The 17,678-nt window shown below is 52.1% G+C and overlaps 8 protein-coding genes across 8 annotated transcripts; 6 read left to right on the forward strand and 2 right to left on the reverse strand.

Annotated features, from left to right (window-relative positions):
* Nucleotides 1–422: 422 nt before the first annotated feature.
* Nucleotides 423–1,768, forward strand: VFPPC_08469 (metaxin; the record flags this gene model as incomplete). The annotated part of the gene is made up of 2 exons (XM_018287173.1): nucleotides 423–570; nucleotides 642–1,768. The coding sequence occupies 2 exons, from the start codon at nucleotides 423–425 to the stop codon at nucleotides 1,766–1,768; spliced, it is 1,275 nt and encodes a 424-aa protein (XP_018144082.1).
* A 212-nt stretch (nucleotides 1,769–1,980) lies between these two features.
* Nucleotides 1,981–3,393, reverse strand: VFPPC_08470 (GPI transamidase component GAB1; the record flags this gene model as incomplete). Its single annotated transcript, XM_018287174.1, has 3 exons — nucleotides 1,981–2,839; nucleotides 2,904–3,171; nucleotides 3,255–3,393. 3 exons carry the CDS (start codon nucleotides 3,391–3,393, stop codon nucleotides 1,981–1,983), a joined length of 1,266 nt encoding a protein of 421 aa, XP_018144083.1.
* Nucleotides 3,394–4,126: 733 nt separating this feature from the next.
* On the forward strand, nucleotides 4,127–6,106 carry VFPPC_08471 (ribosome biogenesis protein Pescadillo; the record flags this gene model as incomplete). Its single annotated transcript, XM_018287175.1, has 1 exon — nucleotides 4,127–6,106. One exon carries the CDS (start codon nucleotides 4,127–4,129, stop codon nucleotides 6,104–6,106), a length of 1,980 nt encoding a protein of 659 aa, XP_018144084.1.
* Nucleotides 6,107–6,436: 330 nt separating this feature from the next.
* VFPPC_16096 (RNA polymerase I specific transcription initiation factor) lies at nucleotides 6,437–8,458 on the forward strand (the record flags this gene model as incomplete). The annotated part of the gene is made up of 2 exons (XM_018293849.1): nucleotides 6,437–6,700; nucleotides 6,797–8,458. The coding sequence occupies 2 exons, from the start codon at nucleotides 6,437–6,439 to the stop codon at nucleotides 8,456–8,458; spliced, it is 1,926 nt and encodes a 641-aa protein (XP_018144085.1).
* A 214-nt stretch (nucleotides 8,459–8,672) lies between these two features.
* VFPPC_08472 (enoyl-CoA hydratase/isomerase) lies at nucleotides 8,673–9,575 on the reverse strand (the record flags this gene model as incomplete). The annotated part of the gene is made up of 1 exon (XM_018287176.1): nucleotides 8,673–9,575. The coding sequence occupies one exon, from the start codon at nucleotides 9,573–9,575 to the stop codon at nucleotides 8,673–8,675; it is 903 nt and encodes a 300-aa protein (XP_018144086.1).
* Nucleotides 9,576–10,343: 768 nt separating this feature from the next.
* VFPPC_08473 (glutamyl-trna amidotransferase subunit a protein) lies at nucleotides 10,344–12,620 on the forward strand (the record flags this gene model as incomplete). Its single annotated transcript, XM_018287177.1, has 2 exons — nucleotides 10,344–10,459; nucleotides 10,778–12,620. 2 exons carry the CDS (start codon nucleotides 10,344–10,346, stop codon nucleotides 12,618–12,620), a joined length of 1,959 nt encoding a protein of 652 aa, XP_018144087.1.
* Nucleotides 12,621–13,220: 600 nt separating this feature from the next.
* On the forward strand, nucleotides 13,221–15,353 carry VFPPC_08474 (D-lactate dehydrogenase, mitochondrial precursor; the record flags this gene model as incomplete). Its single annotated transcript, XM_022428614.1, has 5 exons — nucleotides 13,221–13,530; nucleotides 13,613–14,884; nucleotides 14,940–15,034; nucleotides 15,124–15,204; nucleotides 15,261–15,353. 5 exons carry the CDS (start codon nucleotides 13,221–13,223, stop codon nucleotides 15,351–15,353), a joined length of 1,851 nt encoding a protein of 616 aa, XP_022284412.1.
* Nucleotides 15,354–15,964: 611 nt separating this feature from the next.
* On the forward strand, nucleotides 15,965–17,561 carry VFPPC_08475 (hypothetical protein; the record flags this gene model as incomplete). Its single annotated transcript, XM_022428615.1, has 2 exons — nucleotides 15,965–16,016; nucleotides 16,090–17,561. 2 exons carry the CDS (start codon nucleotides 15,965–15,967, stop codon nucleotides 17,559–17,561), a joined length of 1,524 nt encoding a protein of 507 aa, XP_022284413.1.
* Nucleotides 17,562–17,678: the final 117 nt, after the last annotated feature.

Genomic DNA, 17,678 nt, shown 5'->3' on the forward strand with positions numbered 1-17,678 from the left:
GTTCTCCATGTCCCAAACCATTCTGAAGCCAACATTGAACCTGAAGGAGCTCCAGCCAGTATCAGTCTCTGCCATCACGTGGGCAAATAGCCGCTGTGGCTTGCCCTGGTCCCCGCCATGCTGCATCATCAAGTGCCTGGCGCTGGGCTCAAGCTCCTCTTTGTGCCGAGTTGGGCCTGGCCCAGTCTCCTTCAAGCCTTGCCTTGCCAGCCTTGTCCAAGCTGCACCTCCAATGCCGTGTCCACTCCGATGTACAGGCGCATATCGCACTTTTGCGCAACCAACACCATCCATCAAAAGTCTTTTACCCCAGACTTTCTCTAGCCGAGCCGCGTCAAGTAAGGTGATTGACCTTCCTGCTACGCGCTAACGGAATGTGACGAATGCAAAGACAATACCTTTGAAACTTTACCTTGCTTGTCATGCTGGAGCTTCACGTCTGGGGACCAGCCTTTGGCCTCGCTTCCATCGACGCAGAGTGCCTTGCCATCATCACCTACCTGCACAATGCGCCTCCCACCAGCGGCTGCCGCCTCATCCCGAGCAACGATCCTTCCGTATCCCCATCAGGTATGCAAACCCCTTGCATCGAATGCTGCCATTCCTGGCTGCCGATATGCCCTCTAACCGCCATTGATCAGATCTTCTCCCTGCTCTCAACCACGCTGGCATCTGGACCAGCGGTTACCGTCCGATAGTGAACTACCTCGTCTCAAAGTCACTTTGCACAAACCTCGATACGACCTTGAATCCTACACAGCAAGCGGACACCGTCGCATATAGCGCTTACTTGCTTGCCAATGCAGGGCCCCTCGTCGACCTTTCTCTCTATGTCTCGGCTGCAAACTGGTCTGCGACAACAAGACCGGCTTATAGCGCCTTGCTGCCGTTTCCCTTGACATGGACACTGCCGCCGTTGCTACGGGCCGATGCCGCCAAGCGCGCAGAGCACCTCGGCCTTGCGGAGTTGGATACAGACTTTGATCCTAACGGCGGACTGCACTTGACTGCGGGCAGAGACGCCTTGCCCGAGACATTTCGCAGGCATTTACCCGTGCGGACGAAGAAGACTGTACGGGAGGAGATGACTCCTGAGCAGGCTGCTGCTATACGGTTATGCGGGGTGACTGAGGACTGTCTATCTGTTGTGAATTCGTTGCTGGGAGAGAGCGGCTCCGAGGACAAGTCGCTGCGGTTCTTTGGTGGTAGCTCGCCGACGTCTCTCGATTGCTTGGCGTATGGATTTCTGGCTCTCATGGTGGTACCAGATGTGCCTAGAAGCTTTCTCAAAGACTGGATTCAAGCTGAGACTCCACGGCTGAGGAGATTCGTAGAGTCAATGGCTCCTACAGATTTGGCGTGGTCTTCTGCGACGCCATCTACGTTTGTGGGCTCGTCGACTCGCATAGCCGATTCTATTGTTCGCAACATTCCCAGTATTGGGGAACACTATACTAATGAAATGCGATATCGAGCTGAATCTGGTATCACAGGCCTAGATCAGAGAGCGGTGATGATGCTTATGAGCGTCATGATTACAGGCGCGGCGGTTGGATATGGACTACACATGTACAAGAATCTACAACCATTTGGCGCCAGGAGACAAGTCTGGAGGCAGCTTCGTGGTGGATCCAGGTTGAGCCAATTTGGGGACCTTGGCAGTATGCTGAATAGTGCCATGGGAGCATATCAACCAGAATCACGGCCCAATAATTTGGAGTCTAGTGGTCGTCTGGTGGACGTTGACTCGGAGTCGGCGTTGGACTGATCACACAAAAAAGGGCACATAGAGTCGAGATACCCCGTCCCGCGCGGACAATTACTGTACAATATGTAATAAACAGTGCCATTCTCTTCTTTGAAGGACATTTCTTTTTATGCCGTTCTATGACGCCACCCTATGCATACTCTTACAGGAATCCAGTGACTCTCCGTTTCCATGTCCGCTCATTTCGCCTTGATATCGTGTTCTTCAAAGCTCTAAATTTGCTTCACCTCCTTACCAATCATCTCTGGCCGCTCAACCTCCCACTCATCTCTCAACACAGCAAACGTCAAATCCGTCACCAACAAGCTCTGCCCCAAACTCCACACCAGCGTAATAGCGTAGAAGAAGTTGGCATTCCCGCTACCGGCATAGATCCAAAGGTGATAAAACGCGGGCCCCAAGAACGTCGCGTACAAAAGCGTAGCGGACGCCACATACGTATACCTCATGAGGGGGAAAACGTGCCAAAACAGCGGGAGCACGGCGAGGAACAGACTCGCATCCGCGACAGACGGGTACGGCTTAAATATGGAAAACACGCCGAGGAGAATAGTCAGCACGGCAAGAGGCTGTGTTCGGATGCGGATGGACAAGCCGCCCACGTATGCGGTCAGGTGTAGCCAGAAGACGGCGAGGAAGAAGGCGCGGAACGAGTCGAACATTTCGATGAAGAAGTACCACCATAGACCGACGTTGGGCGTCAGGTCAGACAGCGTGAGTTGGATGCCGTACGTGCGGGAGAGGAAGTCCCACGAGTTGCCGGTCAGGGCGAAGGACATGCCGAGGAGGAGGCCGAGGCAGATGGTGGTGATGGCGATGCATTTCGCGGCAAAGGTGGCGACGCTGGCGGCGCGGCGCTTCTCGGGCTGCCGGTCGAAGGAGAGGAGGATGAGCGGCGGGAGGAGCAGGATCGGATACATGGATAGGTAGGAGGCGAAGGATAGGGCGACCATGGCGTTGAACGCGGACCCTTGGATGGCTTTGGATACGGCGTGGAGGATGGCGCATGTTGTGAAGACGCTGGTGGATCGGCCGATGCATGTGGCTATTGTGAAGGGGTTGAAGAGGAATCTACAATGAGTTAGCTGCTGCTTTCTATGCTTGCGCATGGCTTGTTATTTCGAGGGAGACGTACGCTGCTGCAACGGCCAGCCCAGATGCTCTCTTCCCCCTCCGCGGCGACGTAAACAGCCTCGATTGACCAGCCTCGCCTGAATCCGCAATCCTCGAAAGAGCATCCGCGCCCAACAAGTCGACCAATATGTATAAGAGCGACGTGAAGATCGGCCAGGCTTTCACGTCGGGAACCAGCGAAAACAAGGGCAACAGAAGTGGTGCCTGGTGGTAGACGCCGCCGTCGTATGGCCACACATTATGATTATACAGGAACAATCCCTCTTGTACTGCGAATCAATAGTTTAGTCGCCCTGTTCAAGAGGCATCGAGAAGAGAGTTTGCGATGGACACGGTTCAGCGGCGCACTTACATCGCTTGAAGCTCGTGACGGGGGTGGAAATCTCAACGCGCCCTGTCAACAGATCTGGCAGGCCGGGGAAGACGACGGTTAGAAGGAGTCGAAGGATGGCAGCGCCGGCATATACGCCAGCTTTGCCTCGGAGTGTCATGGTTGAAGCCATGGCATTTGGTCATGCCATTGCTTTGCTGAGGGGGTTGAGGAGGGGAGGACGCGCTGGAGGTGTGAGCCGCGATGGTGGTGTGTGATGTGGTGTGGTATGGAGGCCACTTGGCACTTCGGACTGGCGGGCCGATGGATTGAGGTGCCATGTGGAGTGGGCTTACATTTGGAGATTCAATAGTGGAAGCTTTATTTGCAGATTGGAAGTGTATAAAATTAACAGGCGATAATGGAGTTGGAATTAGGCTTGTATTTGAGTTGTATTTAGATAGGCTATAAGTCTTTTTCAAATTCTCAATTTGATTGTCCTTGAATAGCAAGATTGTCGACAGCAACCTCAGTAGCTGGGAGTCACCAGACACGCACTGCCAATGGAACAGCTTTGGTAGCAACAAGACAATTTTGCGTACTATCTCTGCACAAAGCTCCATGTATCATCCATACTAACAGCTAAAAAGAACATAACTAAAACCGTACTTTATCAAATTTCTGCTCTGACAAAAGTCTGGTTCGTCCTGCAAACAGGGCGGTGAGCTCTCATGCTGTGCACCAGCAAGGGTCCACACGCGCTAAACCCAGAATGGTTGGAGACTTGGGCGGTGCTCTCTGGCAATAAAATTTCCAGCCAACTCCAGAAAAAAAGTTCAGAGATGAAAGTGCGCCCCGCTGCCTCTCCCAGACAATATTCTCTCCATACCGTCCAACAATTCAATTCAACAACAATGGGTCGGATAAAGAAGAAGGGCCAGGCCGGTGCGGCCAAAAACTACGTCACCAGAAACCAGGCTATTCGAAAACTTCAAATCAGCCTGCCTGACTTCCGTCAGCTATGCATCTGGAAAGGAATCTACCCTCGCGAGCCGCGAAGCAAGAAGAAAGTTTCCAAGTCTTCGACCGCATCAACCACTTTTTACTACGCCAAGGATATCCAATATCTCCTCCACGAACCGCTTCTCCAGAAATTCCGCGATCAAAAGGTCTTGGAAAAGAAAATTTCAAAGGCATTGGGTCGTGGCGACGTTGGCGATGCTAAGCGGCTCGAAGGAAACGCTTCCCGACCGGAAAATACTGGCAAACCTCGATACACTCTTGACCATGTTGTCCGCGAGCGCTACCCGACGTTTGTCGATGCCCTGAGAGACTTGGACGATTGTCTTTCCATGTTGTTCCTCTTTGCCAATCTGCCGTCTACGTCCAGCGTTCCCGCCAAGATGATTGCTCGTTGCGAAAGACTCTGCCTTGAGTTCCAGCACTATCTTATCGTCTCTCGAAGCCTGACCAAGTCTTTCCTGTCCATTAAGGGTATCTACTACCAAGCCAATATCCAGGGCGAGGATATCCTTTGGTTGGTGCCGTACAAGTTTAATCAGAGAGTTGTTGGCGATGTCGATTTCAGAATCATGGGCACGTTTGTCGAGTTTTACATGACTCTTTTGGGATTTATCAACTTCCGACTATACACCTCCATCGGCCTCAAGTACCCACCTAAGTTTGACGCCGTAAAGGATGAGAACGCTGCTGAGCTTGGTGCTTTCACTCTCGAAGGAAAGGCTTTGGTCGGTGTTGAGGAACCCAAGAAATTGGAGGATGCGTCACACAAGCCTGACCCCAAGACTCAAGCTGCTGTTGACAAGGTTTTGAAGACTATCCAGAATGGTGAATCGACTGATGCCGCAGAGGAGACCGCGAATGGCGCTGCCGAAGCTGAGGAAGAAAATACCGGTGCCATTGACAAGTTCGAACCTGCGGCGCCTGGTGGTGATGTGCTGCTGCAACCGTCTTATAATGGAAACGATCACACCACTTTGTTTTCCAACTGCACGTTCTACCTGTCTCGAGAGACTCCCCGACAATCGCTTGAATTTATCTTGAAAGCATTCGGCTGCAAACGGGTCGGATGGGACCCTGTTCTGGGTGACGGAGCTTTCACCACCGACGAGTTGGACCCCAACATCACCCACCAGATTGTCGACAGGCCCCCTATCCAGGCGGCAATGGAGGCGGATGGCGACGGTGAAGACAATCAGACGTCGCAAAAGTTGGCTGCCAATCGACGGGTCCCAGGACGAACATATGTCCAACCTCAATGGGTGTGGGATACCGTCAACGACGTGGAACTCAAGGAACCTCACCTGTACGCCCCAGGTGCATCACTGCCACCGCATCTTAGTCCATTCGTCCAGAGCGTCCAGGGCTCATACGATCCCACAGTGCCCTTGGAGGAGCAGGAACCCGAGGAAGAGGCCCTAGAGGCCGATGAGGATGGCGACGAATCTGTTGAAGGCATGGACGTTGCGGAAGAGGAGGAAGAGGATGAGGAAGAGGAAGAAGAAGACGAGGATGTAGACGTGGATGAAGACGAGGACGCTGATGAAGTGGAAGGCGACGCCGAAGAAGATGAGGACGAGGATGAGGCAGCACTTCGTCAACAAGAACTTGAGGCAGAGCTGACTGGTGCCCCCGTCAAGGCCAAGGTGACCAGCAACAAAGCCAAGGCCAAGGAGCAGGCACGAAAGGCACTAAGCAAGAAGGCAAAGGAGGAAGCCGAGGACCTTGAGCGTGCCAAGGGTATGCTGAGCAAGAAGAAGAGAAAGCTGTATGAGCAGATGATCTACACAAATAACAAGAAGAACGCAGAGGACCAAAAGTTGAGAGCGAAGAGAAGAAAGCTGGAAAAGGAAAAGGCCAAGGGCAAGGCGTAATTCGGACTGTTTAATTATTGTCAATAAATGTGTATAGATGAGTTACTTTGGTGTTTGCTCATTCAATTGAACGAGAATGTGACTGAAGACGTGACCTGCATGAGGTTGAATGCTGAAGACTGACTGGAGTGGGTGGCGCCTGCATTTTGAGAAGTGAGCAACCCACTTTTGCCGACCAATTTTGCCAAATACATCAACATCCGCTGGCGGCATGAACTTACGGCCATTTCATAAATCTCTAATAATACATCTCCTTATAAATTCATCCATATAGCTCGTGCTCCAACAGATGCGGAGACGCTCATTTTCATCCGATCACATGCGGTGAGCATGGACGACAACTCGACCCCCAATTGGGACCTTGACAGCGATGAAATTGCATCCGTTGCATCAGAAGACTTACACGACAATCGGCCAAACCGCTGGAAGGGGCCAAAGTCGACATGGAGACAGTTGACTATAGAGGAGAGGCTGCTCTGGCGCTCTATGCGACAGCTTGCCGACAAGGATTTGAGTGCGCACTTGTATGATGCATTTGCGCTGAAGAGACAAGGAAGAGATCCATCCACCGCAGAGAACCTCACTGTTACGACGGTATGTTGAGTGTATTTCCCACTTCAATCTCTATCTCCAATCGACTTGGCCTCTACAATGAGAGACTATGGTGAACCGAGACTGACTATTTTGTAGGAAGACGGACAACAACAAATTTGGGCGCCACCAAAGATATGGACGGCATGGCCACTAAGGGAGAAGCATGTCCCACCAGAAGGACTGTTCCAAAAACAAAACGATGAAGATGAGAAGTATACATTCCGGAAAGAAGAAGCGACGATGCCTAGCACTGCGCTGCAGGATGAGCTCACAGCGACGGTGTTGCGTCTAGCAAAGGACCGATATGGACGACGGTCGAGACGTCGCCCTGTTTATCAGTCCATTGAAGGCCCTTCCAGTCCAATGCGGACCTCAATGCGGACAAGATCAAGAGCCCGGTCTGAAGATGAATCCTCGCTTCCGTCCTCACCTCCTGTTCCAAAGCTGCAATCGGACAGTGAAAACATGTCTCTCGATGAAGACGAAGACGATTCAAGCGATGGTGACGATGAAACGGAATACGAGGGTTCAGAAGTCGCTCACCAAGGAAAAGGGAAGACTTTCGAGCCAACCGTATCTTCAAATGACGATTTGTCAAGCAAGCTCCTCCTACCATCCGTCCGCCATATCCTCAGCCAACTAGACCGCACTCTCACCATTCTCCATAATGCCCGCGTCGCAGGGCTAAACTACCTTTCCGACTCGGATTCATCCACGGAAGAAGATTCAGAGCCAGGAACCCCTCGCAGGAGAGGCCGTCCGAGAAGCACTCCCCAACCGGGCAAACCGGGAGACGAGCCATCAACTCCAAAACAGCACAATTTGCAAGGACCTCGTCCTCGTGGTCGTCCTCGTAAGGTCCACACTCCAAGAGAGGGCGAAACACAAGAGCAAATGCAGCTGCGAGTAGCTAGGGAAAGTCACAGACGACTCCCCACGACGTCCGAGGACAGAGATGCCGCCTTTGAAGCATGGCTACGAGAAGGTGATCGTCGAATTGAACTTGAGAGATCACGTTCCAGAACGCCAGCCGAGGAATCTAAGCCCCAAGAAGAAGGGGCTGCTGAAACGAACATTGAGAGGAAACTGCGCCGCTGGGGGCTCAGAGACTGGAGTGATGTTGTCGGCGCTGCTGCATTGGCAGGCTTCCCTGACGCCGTTATCGCACGAACCACTAAACGGTGCGCAGATCTGTTCAATCAAGGAATGATTATCAGGCGGCTAGACGAGATTTCTGTATCCCGAAGGCCGGGATTCACCAGCACAGAGTACCACCCTTCGAAGATCGAATTATCCCCGTCTTCTTCCGAATCCGAACTCGAGCCGACGTTGACGCTCTCCCAGCGCCGCATCACATCTCGCCAGACCTCACTTGCTCGCTCTTCGCAACCGCCCTCACCAGTAACTCCTCGGCGTGGTCGGTCCCTTTCGCAAGATCCTTCCCGCTCACGTTCTCGTTCCTCAGTGGGATTGCTCTTCTGTCCTGTTCCAACATGTGATCGTGCTGCTACCGGGTTTTCGAGACGTGGCAACCTTCGTCGACATATGCAGCTAGTTCATCCTGGCTATGCGTCTGACGAAGATGATTCAGATGATGAGATGGTTGGTTGTGTACATGTAGATGGGTTTTTGAAGTCGATTCAGCCAGGCAAAGGTTGGAGAGGGGAGGACGTGCTTACGAGGAAGAGGAAGAGGTTTTATGGTAGGAGTGTAAGTGTGGAGGACGGTGATGATGAAGGTGATGGAAACCAATCGTGATTTGGGCTGCTGGCATTGCGGGAAATGCTATGGCACTGGAAGTTTGGTGACAAGTCTGAGGGCCGATGCAGATACTTGGCATCGGATTGGTGTATCCGCAATGCGTATTGATAGTGTATATATCGTAGCAACCGGTAATTAACTTCCAAGACCTGTTGTGGAGGGAGCTGAAATCAAGTTTTTAAATGGACTACATCTGTGTAACAATATGACTCTACAATTTGGCAGGCGGCTTGACATCAACCGGCGTCCACCACGGATAGTAAGCCAGGCCATCTTCAATACTTCCATTGAACTCGGGCTGTCTCTTCTCCATGAAGCTGTCAACACCCTCCTTCGCATCCTTACCCCTAAACAGGCCATGGAACAGTCTACTCTCCAACAAATGCGCCTCCTCAGGCGAGTTCGTCTCCCTGTAAATCAAATCCTTCATCACCCTCGACGACACATTGCTCACATTGACACTAATATCCTCCGCAATCTTCAGCGCCGTAGGCAACACCTCCTCCGGAGCAACAACCTCACTAAACAGTCCGTCAAACAACTTATGACTAGCAGGGTAAACCGCCCCCGTAGTAGTCAAGTGCAAAGCCTTGGACGTCCCAATCAGCCGCGGCAAGAAGAAACTACTGCACGCCTCGAGACAGAATCCGCGTCTTCCAAAGACGAAGCCGATTTTGGCCTCGGAACTAGCGATGCGTATATTGGCGGGGAGAGTCATGGTGATGCCTACGCCGACGGCGTGTCCGTTTATAGCCGCGATGACGGGCTTGTTGCATCTGTACATGGCGACGGAGATGCGGCCGCCCCCGTCGCGGTGGAGCTCGGCGGTGGTTGAGACGCCTTGCGGGGAGGAGAAGTCCATTCCTGCGCAGAACATCTTGTTTTGGGCGTCAGAGGAGGTCAGGACGATGGCTTTTACACGGGGGTCCAGGGAGAGGGTGTTGAAGACGGTGACGAGGTTGTCGGCCATGATGTCGGTGAAGCCATTGCGGTGGGAGGGGCGGTGGAGTTTGACGATGATGATGGGCGTGGGAGATGGTGACGATGGCGGGTGGTGAGAGATGAGGAGGGTTGGGAAGTTGAGCTTTTCGTAGGAGTCCGGTAGGGATGCCATATTGGTGGTGAGGTTGAGAGTATGGCTTTGCTGGAGGAATGATATAGTTTAGCAGAATGTCCCAGGATGGAGGATGAGTGATGATAGGTGCCTGGTTAGGGGATAGTTTTATCTTGGTTGGAATTATACAGCTTGGTGGTTTGTATTTGGCTTTCAACAGCCGGTTGCCGAGGTTCAACTTGTGGAGGTGTTGGTGCTGCAGTTGAGCACCCGATGGGCATTTCTGCACAGTGATTTTCTTACTACATGATTTCTTCTAAAGAGAAGAGAAAAGACAAGTGCTGTATAATGCTAGATGGCAGGAAATATATTATCATATTTCATTCAACCACCTCTTGGTCAGTGCATATTTTGTACATTCGGCTTCCATCCCGACCAAGGCAAAGTTCCGAATGGACATCCGGGGTAACTCAACTTACATAACCTAAATTCACAAAACCCATTTGATATCTGGTTGAATGTGGACCCTCCAGCGCGCCTTCCCCCTCGATCGAATCAGAATGCTACCAAAGTAAGACACCCAGCCCAGACCACACACCAGAGTGACCAGACAGACCTCCATGTGTGAATGTTGAAGTGACTAAGCCGCCTCCTCTCTCGTCCGACGACCGACACAAATGAAGCCACCAAGTCTGCCAATCCCTGCCCATCACCACGCAACAGCTCCAGCTCAGCTCCACTGCAGCTTGGGTCACTCTTTTGTTGCAAGTCTCTTGCCTCTGCAATGCCCCGACGTCAGGCTATGTCACGGCTGCACTTGTCCATAATATGGTATATGACTGGGACGCACATCAGCAGACATGTTATCGGCTGTACATCGAAGAGGGCAGGTCCCTCGAGGACATTATGGAACATTTGAAGAATGTTCACAAGTTCACACCGAGGTGAGTCACTCGTCCGCTCGTCACTCATACCTAGCACCAACGGGCACCACTTGGCGCCCTTTGGGAATCAACCCGTTCTGCCGGATACCATGTGTGTGTAGGCACATACATACATGCCATTACCAATTGCCCGCACTATCCGGCCATGGTGTGAATGGGGTAGACGTACCCTGATCCGACTTTTGGTAGCTCCCCGTTCATGGATGGGATGCTTACCAGCTGTCTGGTGTGTTGCCGTTAAACCTGCTGCTCCTCATCCCACTTTTATCACTGTTCGGTTTGTAGAGAGTCAACTTCAACTCACACGAACCCCTCTAGCAAACGAGCATTTCAAACACAGTTTCGTCGTTGGAACTTTCCCCCAAAGCAACGCCCAGCGTACAAGAATGACCGCTTGGTAAGCCGCATCAAGGAGCTCTGGGAGAAGAATTTAGCCCAGAGAGAAATGCTGCGGATTTTAAACGAGGAAGATGGCTTTGATATCAAGGCTAGGGAACTTATGAGAGTACGAGCACGGCACCGGTGGCTGTTGAGAGTACCCAACGGAGATAAAGGCAAGGTCCTCTTTGGGGATGACGACGACGACCAAACTGAGGGAGAGGATTTGCAAGGCTCGCCTGTACCCATGACAGATAGAAGTTCTCCCGCAGGTGCGAAGAACATCTTGTCTGGTACCGGATCAGATACACAGCAAGATTCAGACCACGACCGGGGCGCTTCCACGGGGATTTCCAGGAGGAAGCGAAGAAGGGCGAGACAATCTGCCACAGGAGGCGAACCGGGATCGCTAAATCGTTTTCCATCAGAGATGACCCTCGACGAGGCACGAGTGATTCTTAGTCTTGATGTTTCGATATATCGTGCCCTGAGGACACAGTTTCAGCAGATTTGCCACGACGAGAACGTGTCTAAGAAGACAACGGCAGGTGCGGAGAAGTGGGATGCAGTAAAGGCTCGGCTCGTTCGTCAGCTTCCGGAACTCCATAGCTTGTTGTGGGCAGGTAAAGAGAGTCCTGAGACTCGACAGCTTGCTCTAGATGTCATATGTACAGATGTTACAAAGCGAATGCGAACCATGGAAACGAGGATGACACTGGCAGAAGCGAAGAACATCCTAGGAATAAATCCAGAGCAATCACGCGAGATGCGGATGGCTTTCCACCAAGTGCTTGCGGATTCTGGCTTTACTTGCAAGTCAGACACGACACCGCAACAGTGGGAAGACTTGAAGCGCAAATGGGGAGACAAGTCAGGATTGGTAAGGCGAATAATGATAAATATAAGGACAGACGGCGACGAAAAGCAAGAGCAGGCTCGTGCTTTGGAGGTCCTAGCTAAAGATATTATGAAGCGGCTACGGGATGAAAGAGGCCGCAAAGACTCACGGAAGCAGCACCAACAACAACAACACCACCACCAAATCTTGCCAATCAGCCCAGCCGTATCACCACATGCTGGGCAAACATCAACAGCTTCCAAAATGGGGCATGCGCGTAGTTCTCCGTCCAACGACCAGGTGGATCTGGCGGAGGGCATGGCAAATCCCAATTTCGATACCATGTCAGAGGTATCTCATGCATCACAAATGGCCTTTAGTCCAGCAAGCAGCAGCATGGGCGGGCATTTATCGATATCACTGCAATCACAGGCGTCCAACATGTCAGATTCCCAAGACGGCCTACCACAACCGTCCCGAGTTCTCGGCTCATCCCCGATGCCGCCCGGCATGGGACTGGAATCGCAAATGAGCTCGTCACTGCTACTCGGGCCCAACACTCAAGCTGCGTTTATGGACCAATCCTACGTGCAGCAGCAGTTTGCACCGCCAGCTACATCAGCACCCGTATTTCCGCAAGTCCAACCAACATCTACGGCTTGTGCCATTTTCCTACGCCTCCACCCGTCATCGTCGAGCTACATCTCCAGTCCAAATATTTGGATAGCCACGCTTACTTCGCACTCAGTACAGGAGCTTCGGCAAGTAGCTGTCGCAAAGTTTCCCGGGACGGTGTGCGTCCGAGTGGAAGGCGTTCTTAAAGATGGAAAGGGATGTGAATTGCCGCTGCATATCGAACAAGACCAAGAATTGGGCGCTTACTTGGCACACTTGGAAGGGACCGCCCCAACGTTCAACGTCCAACTTGTGTGGAAGACATCTTGAAAAGAACATGAAAAAACCTAAGACAACAACCTCGGTAATCTATTGTGCTATCTGGCCACAGCGAATTTTCTTAGCGTATACTATTAGCGACTGCGCTTTTTCACCTTTAGACTGGTGTTTTGGGAGCCAAGGCGACTGTTGGGCTGGGCTTTTTGCCTATAATTTTATGGGGTATGCACGTATGCGTAACGAATTTAAATGACACACTTGATTGCGGCCTCTCCTCTTCTCAACTCCAAATGATGCAGATGAATTAAAGTGATCAAGCTCTGGCTATGTAAACCAGCTCGGTAATGGCAAGCCAATAAAAGTGAGTGGATTCGGATCCAAGCATCTCGGAGGTGCGGAGGGAGCTTGAGAATGCGCAGAATGTGGGGAGCGCCTCTGACGGCTGGACAAAATTCCGGCAAGCTCCAACAGCTTCGGAGGTCGAAATCCGTTCCAAGAGCACATCTGCAACCACAAGGTCTATTATCCGCGGAACAGCTATAAAACATCGCATTCCCGACACGACAATTGCTGTCGCAGACGGAGGTTGTAGCTCATTCTGTAGGACTCTCAAGCATTGCGACTGGAAAGCGGTGCTGGAGACGATCTACAATGGCGCAACTGCGACTCCGGGCGATGCCCACCACAACGCTGCGAAGCTATGCTTCCGGAAGCTTGGCAGCGGTCCGTATTCCCCGGGCGATTGCGTCGCAAGTTACGAGAAGATGCTACTCAACGGATCTCGAGCCCGAAAAGCCCAAGCCTCCGAGGCAGGGGAACGAGATGAAGTTGGGAAGGTCTTTCCAGGGCCAGGTGATGGGAAGTATCGGTGCTCGGTTGAGAAGGGAGCGAGAACAGAGAGAGCAGTATGAACGATGGAGAAATATGACAGATCCTTCGAGGAATTGGATGGTGACGTTTCGTGAGTATCAATTGGGCATCTTACACACGAACAACGAGCTTTCAGTGGTAGCATGGGCATTAGTTGAGCTAATGGTGTTTAGTGTTTCTTTCCAGTATCAGCATCGCATACTATATGGGTACGTTCTGGCCTCGCGATGCCGAACCTACATCGACCCTCCCGCTTTCAAAGGTCAAAGATCCGAAACATAACACGAAGCTCGAAAACATGCAGGCCGCCTGGGCCGACTTTGTCAAGATAGTTGGCAAGGAGCACGTTAGCACCCTCGAGACGGATATCGAACACCACGCCTCCTCTACCTGGTCTACGCATCAGCCCAAGCCGGACGAGAAGCCCTTCTGTGTGGTGTATCCGAGTAGCACCGAAGAGGTTTCAGAGATTATGAAGGTGTGCCACAAGCGACGCATTCCTGTTGTGGGCTACAGCGGCGGCACCAGCTTGGAGGGCCATTACACACAGACGCGCAGGGGAATATCTATCAACTTTGGTAGAATGAACAAGGTTCTTGCACTCCACAAAGATGACTTGGATGTTATTGTTCAGCCAGCTGTGGGATGGGAGTCATTGAACGATGACCTCGCCAAGGAGAACCTCTTCTTCCCGCCTGATCCGGGTCCAGGCGCCATGATTGGTGGCATGGTTGGAACTGGATGCAGTGGTACAAATGCCTACAGATACGGCACCATGCGTGAGTGGGTGCTCAGCTTGACCGTTGTCATGGCCGATGGCACCATTATCAAGACTAGACAGCGGCCGCGAAAGAGCTCTGCTGGATACGACCTCACGAAGCTTTTCATCGGGTCAGAGGGCACACTTGGTCTCGTCACGGAGGCTACGCTCAAGGTCACCGTGAAGCCTGTATCTACGAGTGTTGCTGTCTGTACTTTCCCGTCCATTCACCACGCCGCCACCTGCGTCAGTAAAGTTGTTGGTGAGGGTGTCCCGATAGCTGCTATTGAGATTCTCGACGACAACCAAATGAAGTTCATCAACTCGGCCGGTATGACGTCGCGTTCATGGACTGAAGCTCCCACACTCTTTTTCAAATTTTCAGGCACTGCCGCAGGTGTGAAGGAGCAGATTTCACAAGTCCAGAACATGGCTAAGCAGGCCGGCAGTAGGACGTTTGAGTTTGCCAGAAACCAAGAGGAACAAGATGAATTGTGGAGCGCCAGGAAGGAAGCTCTCTGGAGCACCATGTCGGTAATGAAGGAGGGCGACAGAGTCTGGACTGGCGATGTTGCCGTCCCGATGAGCCGGCTGCCTCAGCTGATTGAGGAGACAAAGGAAGATATGCGCAAGAGTGGTCTGACGGCCTCGATTGTTGGGCATGTCGGCGATGGAAATTTCCACAGTGAGTAATGATGGTTTCAATATTTGGAGGGTGTCCATGCTGACTAGGGCTTCAGCAATCCTGACGTACAGTGAGCCTCAGCGAAACAAGGCTGAGGCCGTTGTGCACAAAATGGTGAAGCGCGCCATCGAGATGGAGGGAACCGTCACTGTAAGTCAGCTACCTATCTGCGACTACGTGGGTGAGGCCACTTAGCAGCGATGCCGGCAGTGTTAAGGAAACTAATGAGCTGTATCTAGGGTGAGCATGGCGTCGGGTTGGTAAAGCGAGATTATCTCCCTCATGAACTTGGCGAGTCGACTGTTGACGCAATGAGACAGGTAGGTCCATTTGAAGCTGACACTGTATATATCGCATGCCAACTGACTGTTTGTAGATCAAGAAGGCGTTTGATCCTCTCTGCTTGCTGAACTGTGACAAGATTGTTCGCATGCAGAAGCCGAAGAGGGGGGAAGTTGAAGATTGGTGAGGCGCAATATGATATCTTTTGTACACTAGGAGTCATTCAAATTTGTATGGGCTTGGGCTAGGTATTTAATCTTCCTACTACAATCACAATTTCAAGACTAGACGTGTGATGCAAGTGGCGCCATCAACCTGAAGTGTTGAGGTCAAGAATTACAGGAATGCTGTCTGCTTAGTCATGCTGCCGCTTTGGGCGATACTTGCACAGGTCACAAAGCTTGATCACTCTAGTGCCCCGCGTCATGCCCAGCTGCCCCTCCATCGACTCCGTAGCGCATCACATGGCACGCACCTCCAAGAGTCCAAGCCATTCAGGTCCAAGAGACATCTCTAGCTCCAGCTCGTGACTTGGACCCGCGACTTGTCTGAGCGGACGACTTCATTCTCATCAACCTCACAAAACTTGAGATTGTATTTTGCTACTTGCATCACCAACGACATTTCATTCTACAAGCGATACTGGGACTGGAGTTGCTCTGCGACGTCCCACTGCCATCTGTCTCTACCATCAAAGCACACCAACCACGATAGTCTCAATCCCAACTTTGGCAGAGCTGTTTGCACAAGCTTAGCGCCAGCCTTTGGGAGGCTTTGCTTGCCTCCTAAACACACAGAATGTCTCTTTTCACGGCACAGCTTCATCCGGGTCGTGCGTTGGGTTTCCTGAGTAAGTAAGCCGTGGATAGCAAACATCTCCCAGCTCGTCTAGTTGACTAACACGACATGCCTGTGCAATGTAGTACTCGGCGCATCACTGCATGATGTCCTGACGCGGCTCAAGGCTGAACCGCAGCGTTTCCCAAAACTTGAAGTCGTTCACTCGCCAGACAGGCCGGTCACCGAACCAGTGTGTATAGTCCTTCCGCATAATGGAATCCGGCTGCGCTTTGATGGACCGGAGCAACGACTGCGCCTGATCGAGGTGGTGGAATTTACCAAGACTCATATCACCTTCAAGGATAGAGATTTATTGAAGCAGGCGACGAATGGTGCTTCCGCTCCGGGTTCGCCTATGCCAGGGGAGTCGTCGCTGGGGCCGACGTTTAGACACATCTACCATCGGCTGCTTGGACCGACCTACGGAGGCGAGTTCATCCCACCATCCAGTGGGCAGGAAGATGGGACCTATGTGCTTTCATATCCTGGAGTAGCTTTCAACTTTTCGTTGGCGAAGTCGGCATATTCACCAGATAAGGACGTGGTCACGCTGTTGTCCGCTTCCTCAAGCCAGGTTGCGACATCGATGGCCGTGTTCAGCGGCACGTCGTGGGCAGAAGCGCGACAGACATTATGGACAGAGACGCTACCAAGCGTTAAACAGACGTCAGTGCTGCCACGGACAAAGGACGCATATCCAGATGAAGTATCCTTGGTGCGAATACATGGCGGCGGAAAGCTAGACTTGTTTCGGAAGTGGACGAATAATGCGTTTAGAATCCAGCTCGGGGAGACGACGCCACAGGAATTGGTGATGGAGCTGGGTCCTCCGAATGCAATTTACCGAAAGAACGATCAAAAGATGGTGATTCACAAGTTACGGACCGCAAGCAACTCTCACGGTCGACCTGGTTCATCTGATATTGGTCGACCCGACGACCTAACCGATACAGATCAATCGTCTATGAACACTGGCTCAGATGACTCCGATAACGAAGAAGCCATTGATGAAGCAGCGGCGAGTAATCCATCGGGAGAGTGCTTTTACAACTACTTCTACCTTGGTTTCGACATCCTCCTTTCGTCACCAACTGTCCCATCAGCTATACCTCCCGGAGACGACGCCAACGATCCGGCCGAAAATCCCATCAAGTCCCATCATCCTGACCGGCTTGTGGCCACGAAACTTGTTCTTCATGGCAACGTCCCCGGTTCTTATGAGTTCAACCGCCACCGACGCTGTCGCTGGGACATCGCCTACCTAGATGATGTCACGTCCGAAACGGAGTTCAAATCCGTCGAAGAGCGGATGAATACGAAATGGGAGGGCGCTTACCCACCGGGGAAGGCACCACAACGGCAGAGGGGAATGGTCCTGAATAGGGGCTGGGGCGATAGTCCTGGGAGTAGTTGTGAGTTTCTGGGGGGATGGGAAGAGAGTGGCGCGAAGAGAGCGGAGGCGAATGGGGATTCGACGACAACGTTGTACGGGTTCCCGGGGATGGTGTTTGAGGTGTTGAGGAATGATTATGTTAATACCGTGACGATATTTTAGGGTATATATGGCGTTTGGGCTGTAGACTTGTACAGGCGTGAATATCAAATCCTTTGTATCTTTGCTTCACGCGTGTGGGAACTTGGACTGCTCAACTGTGCCCTGGACACCGCTCGG

The sequence above is a fragment of the Pochonia chlamydosporia genome, chromosome 4 (genome assembly GCF_001653235.2).
Source record: "Pochonia chlamydosporia 170 chromosome 4, whole genome shotgun sequence".
Taxonomy (NCBI): Eukaryota; Fungi; Ascomycota; class Sordariomycetes; order Hypocreales; family Clavicipitaceae; genus Pochonia; species Pochonia chlamydosporia.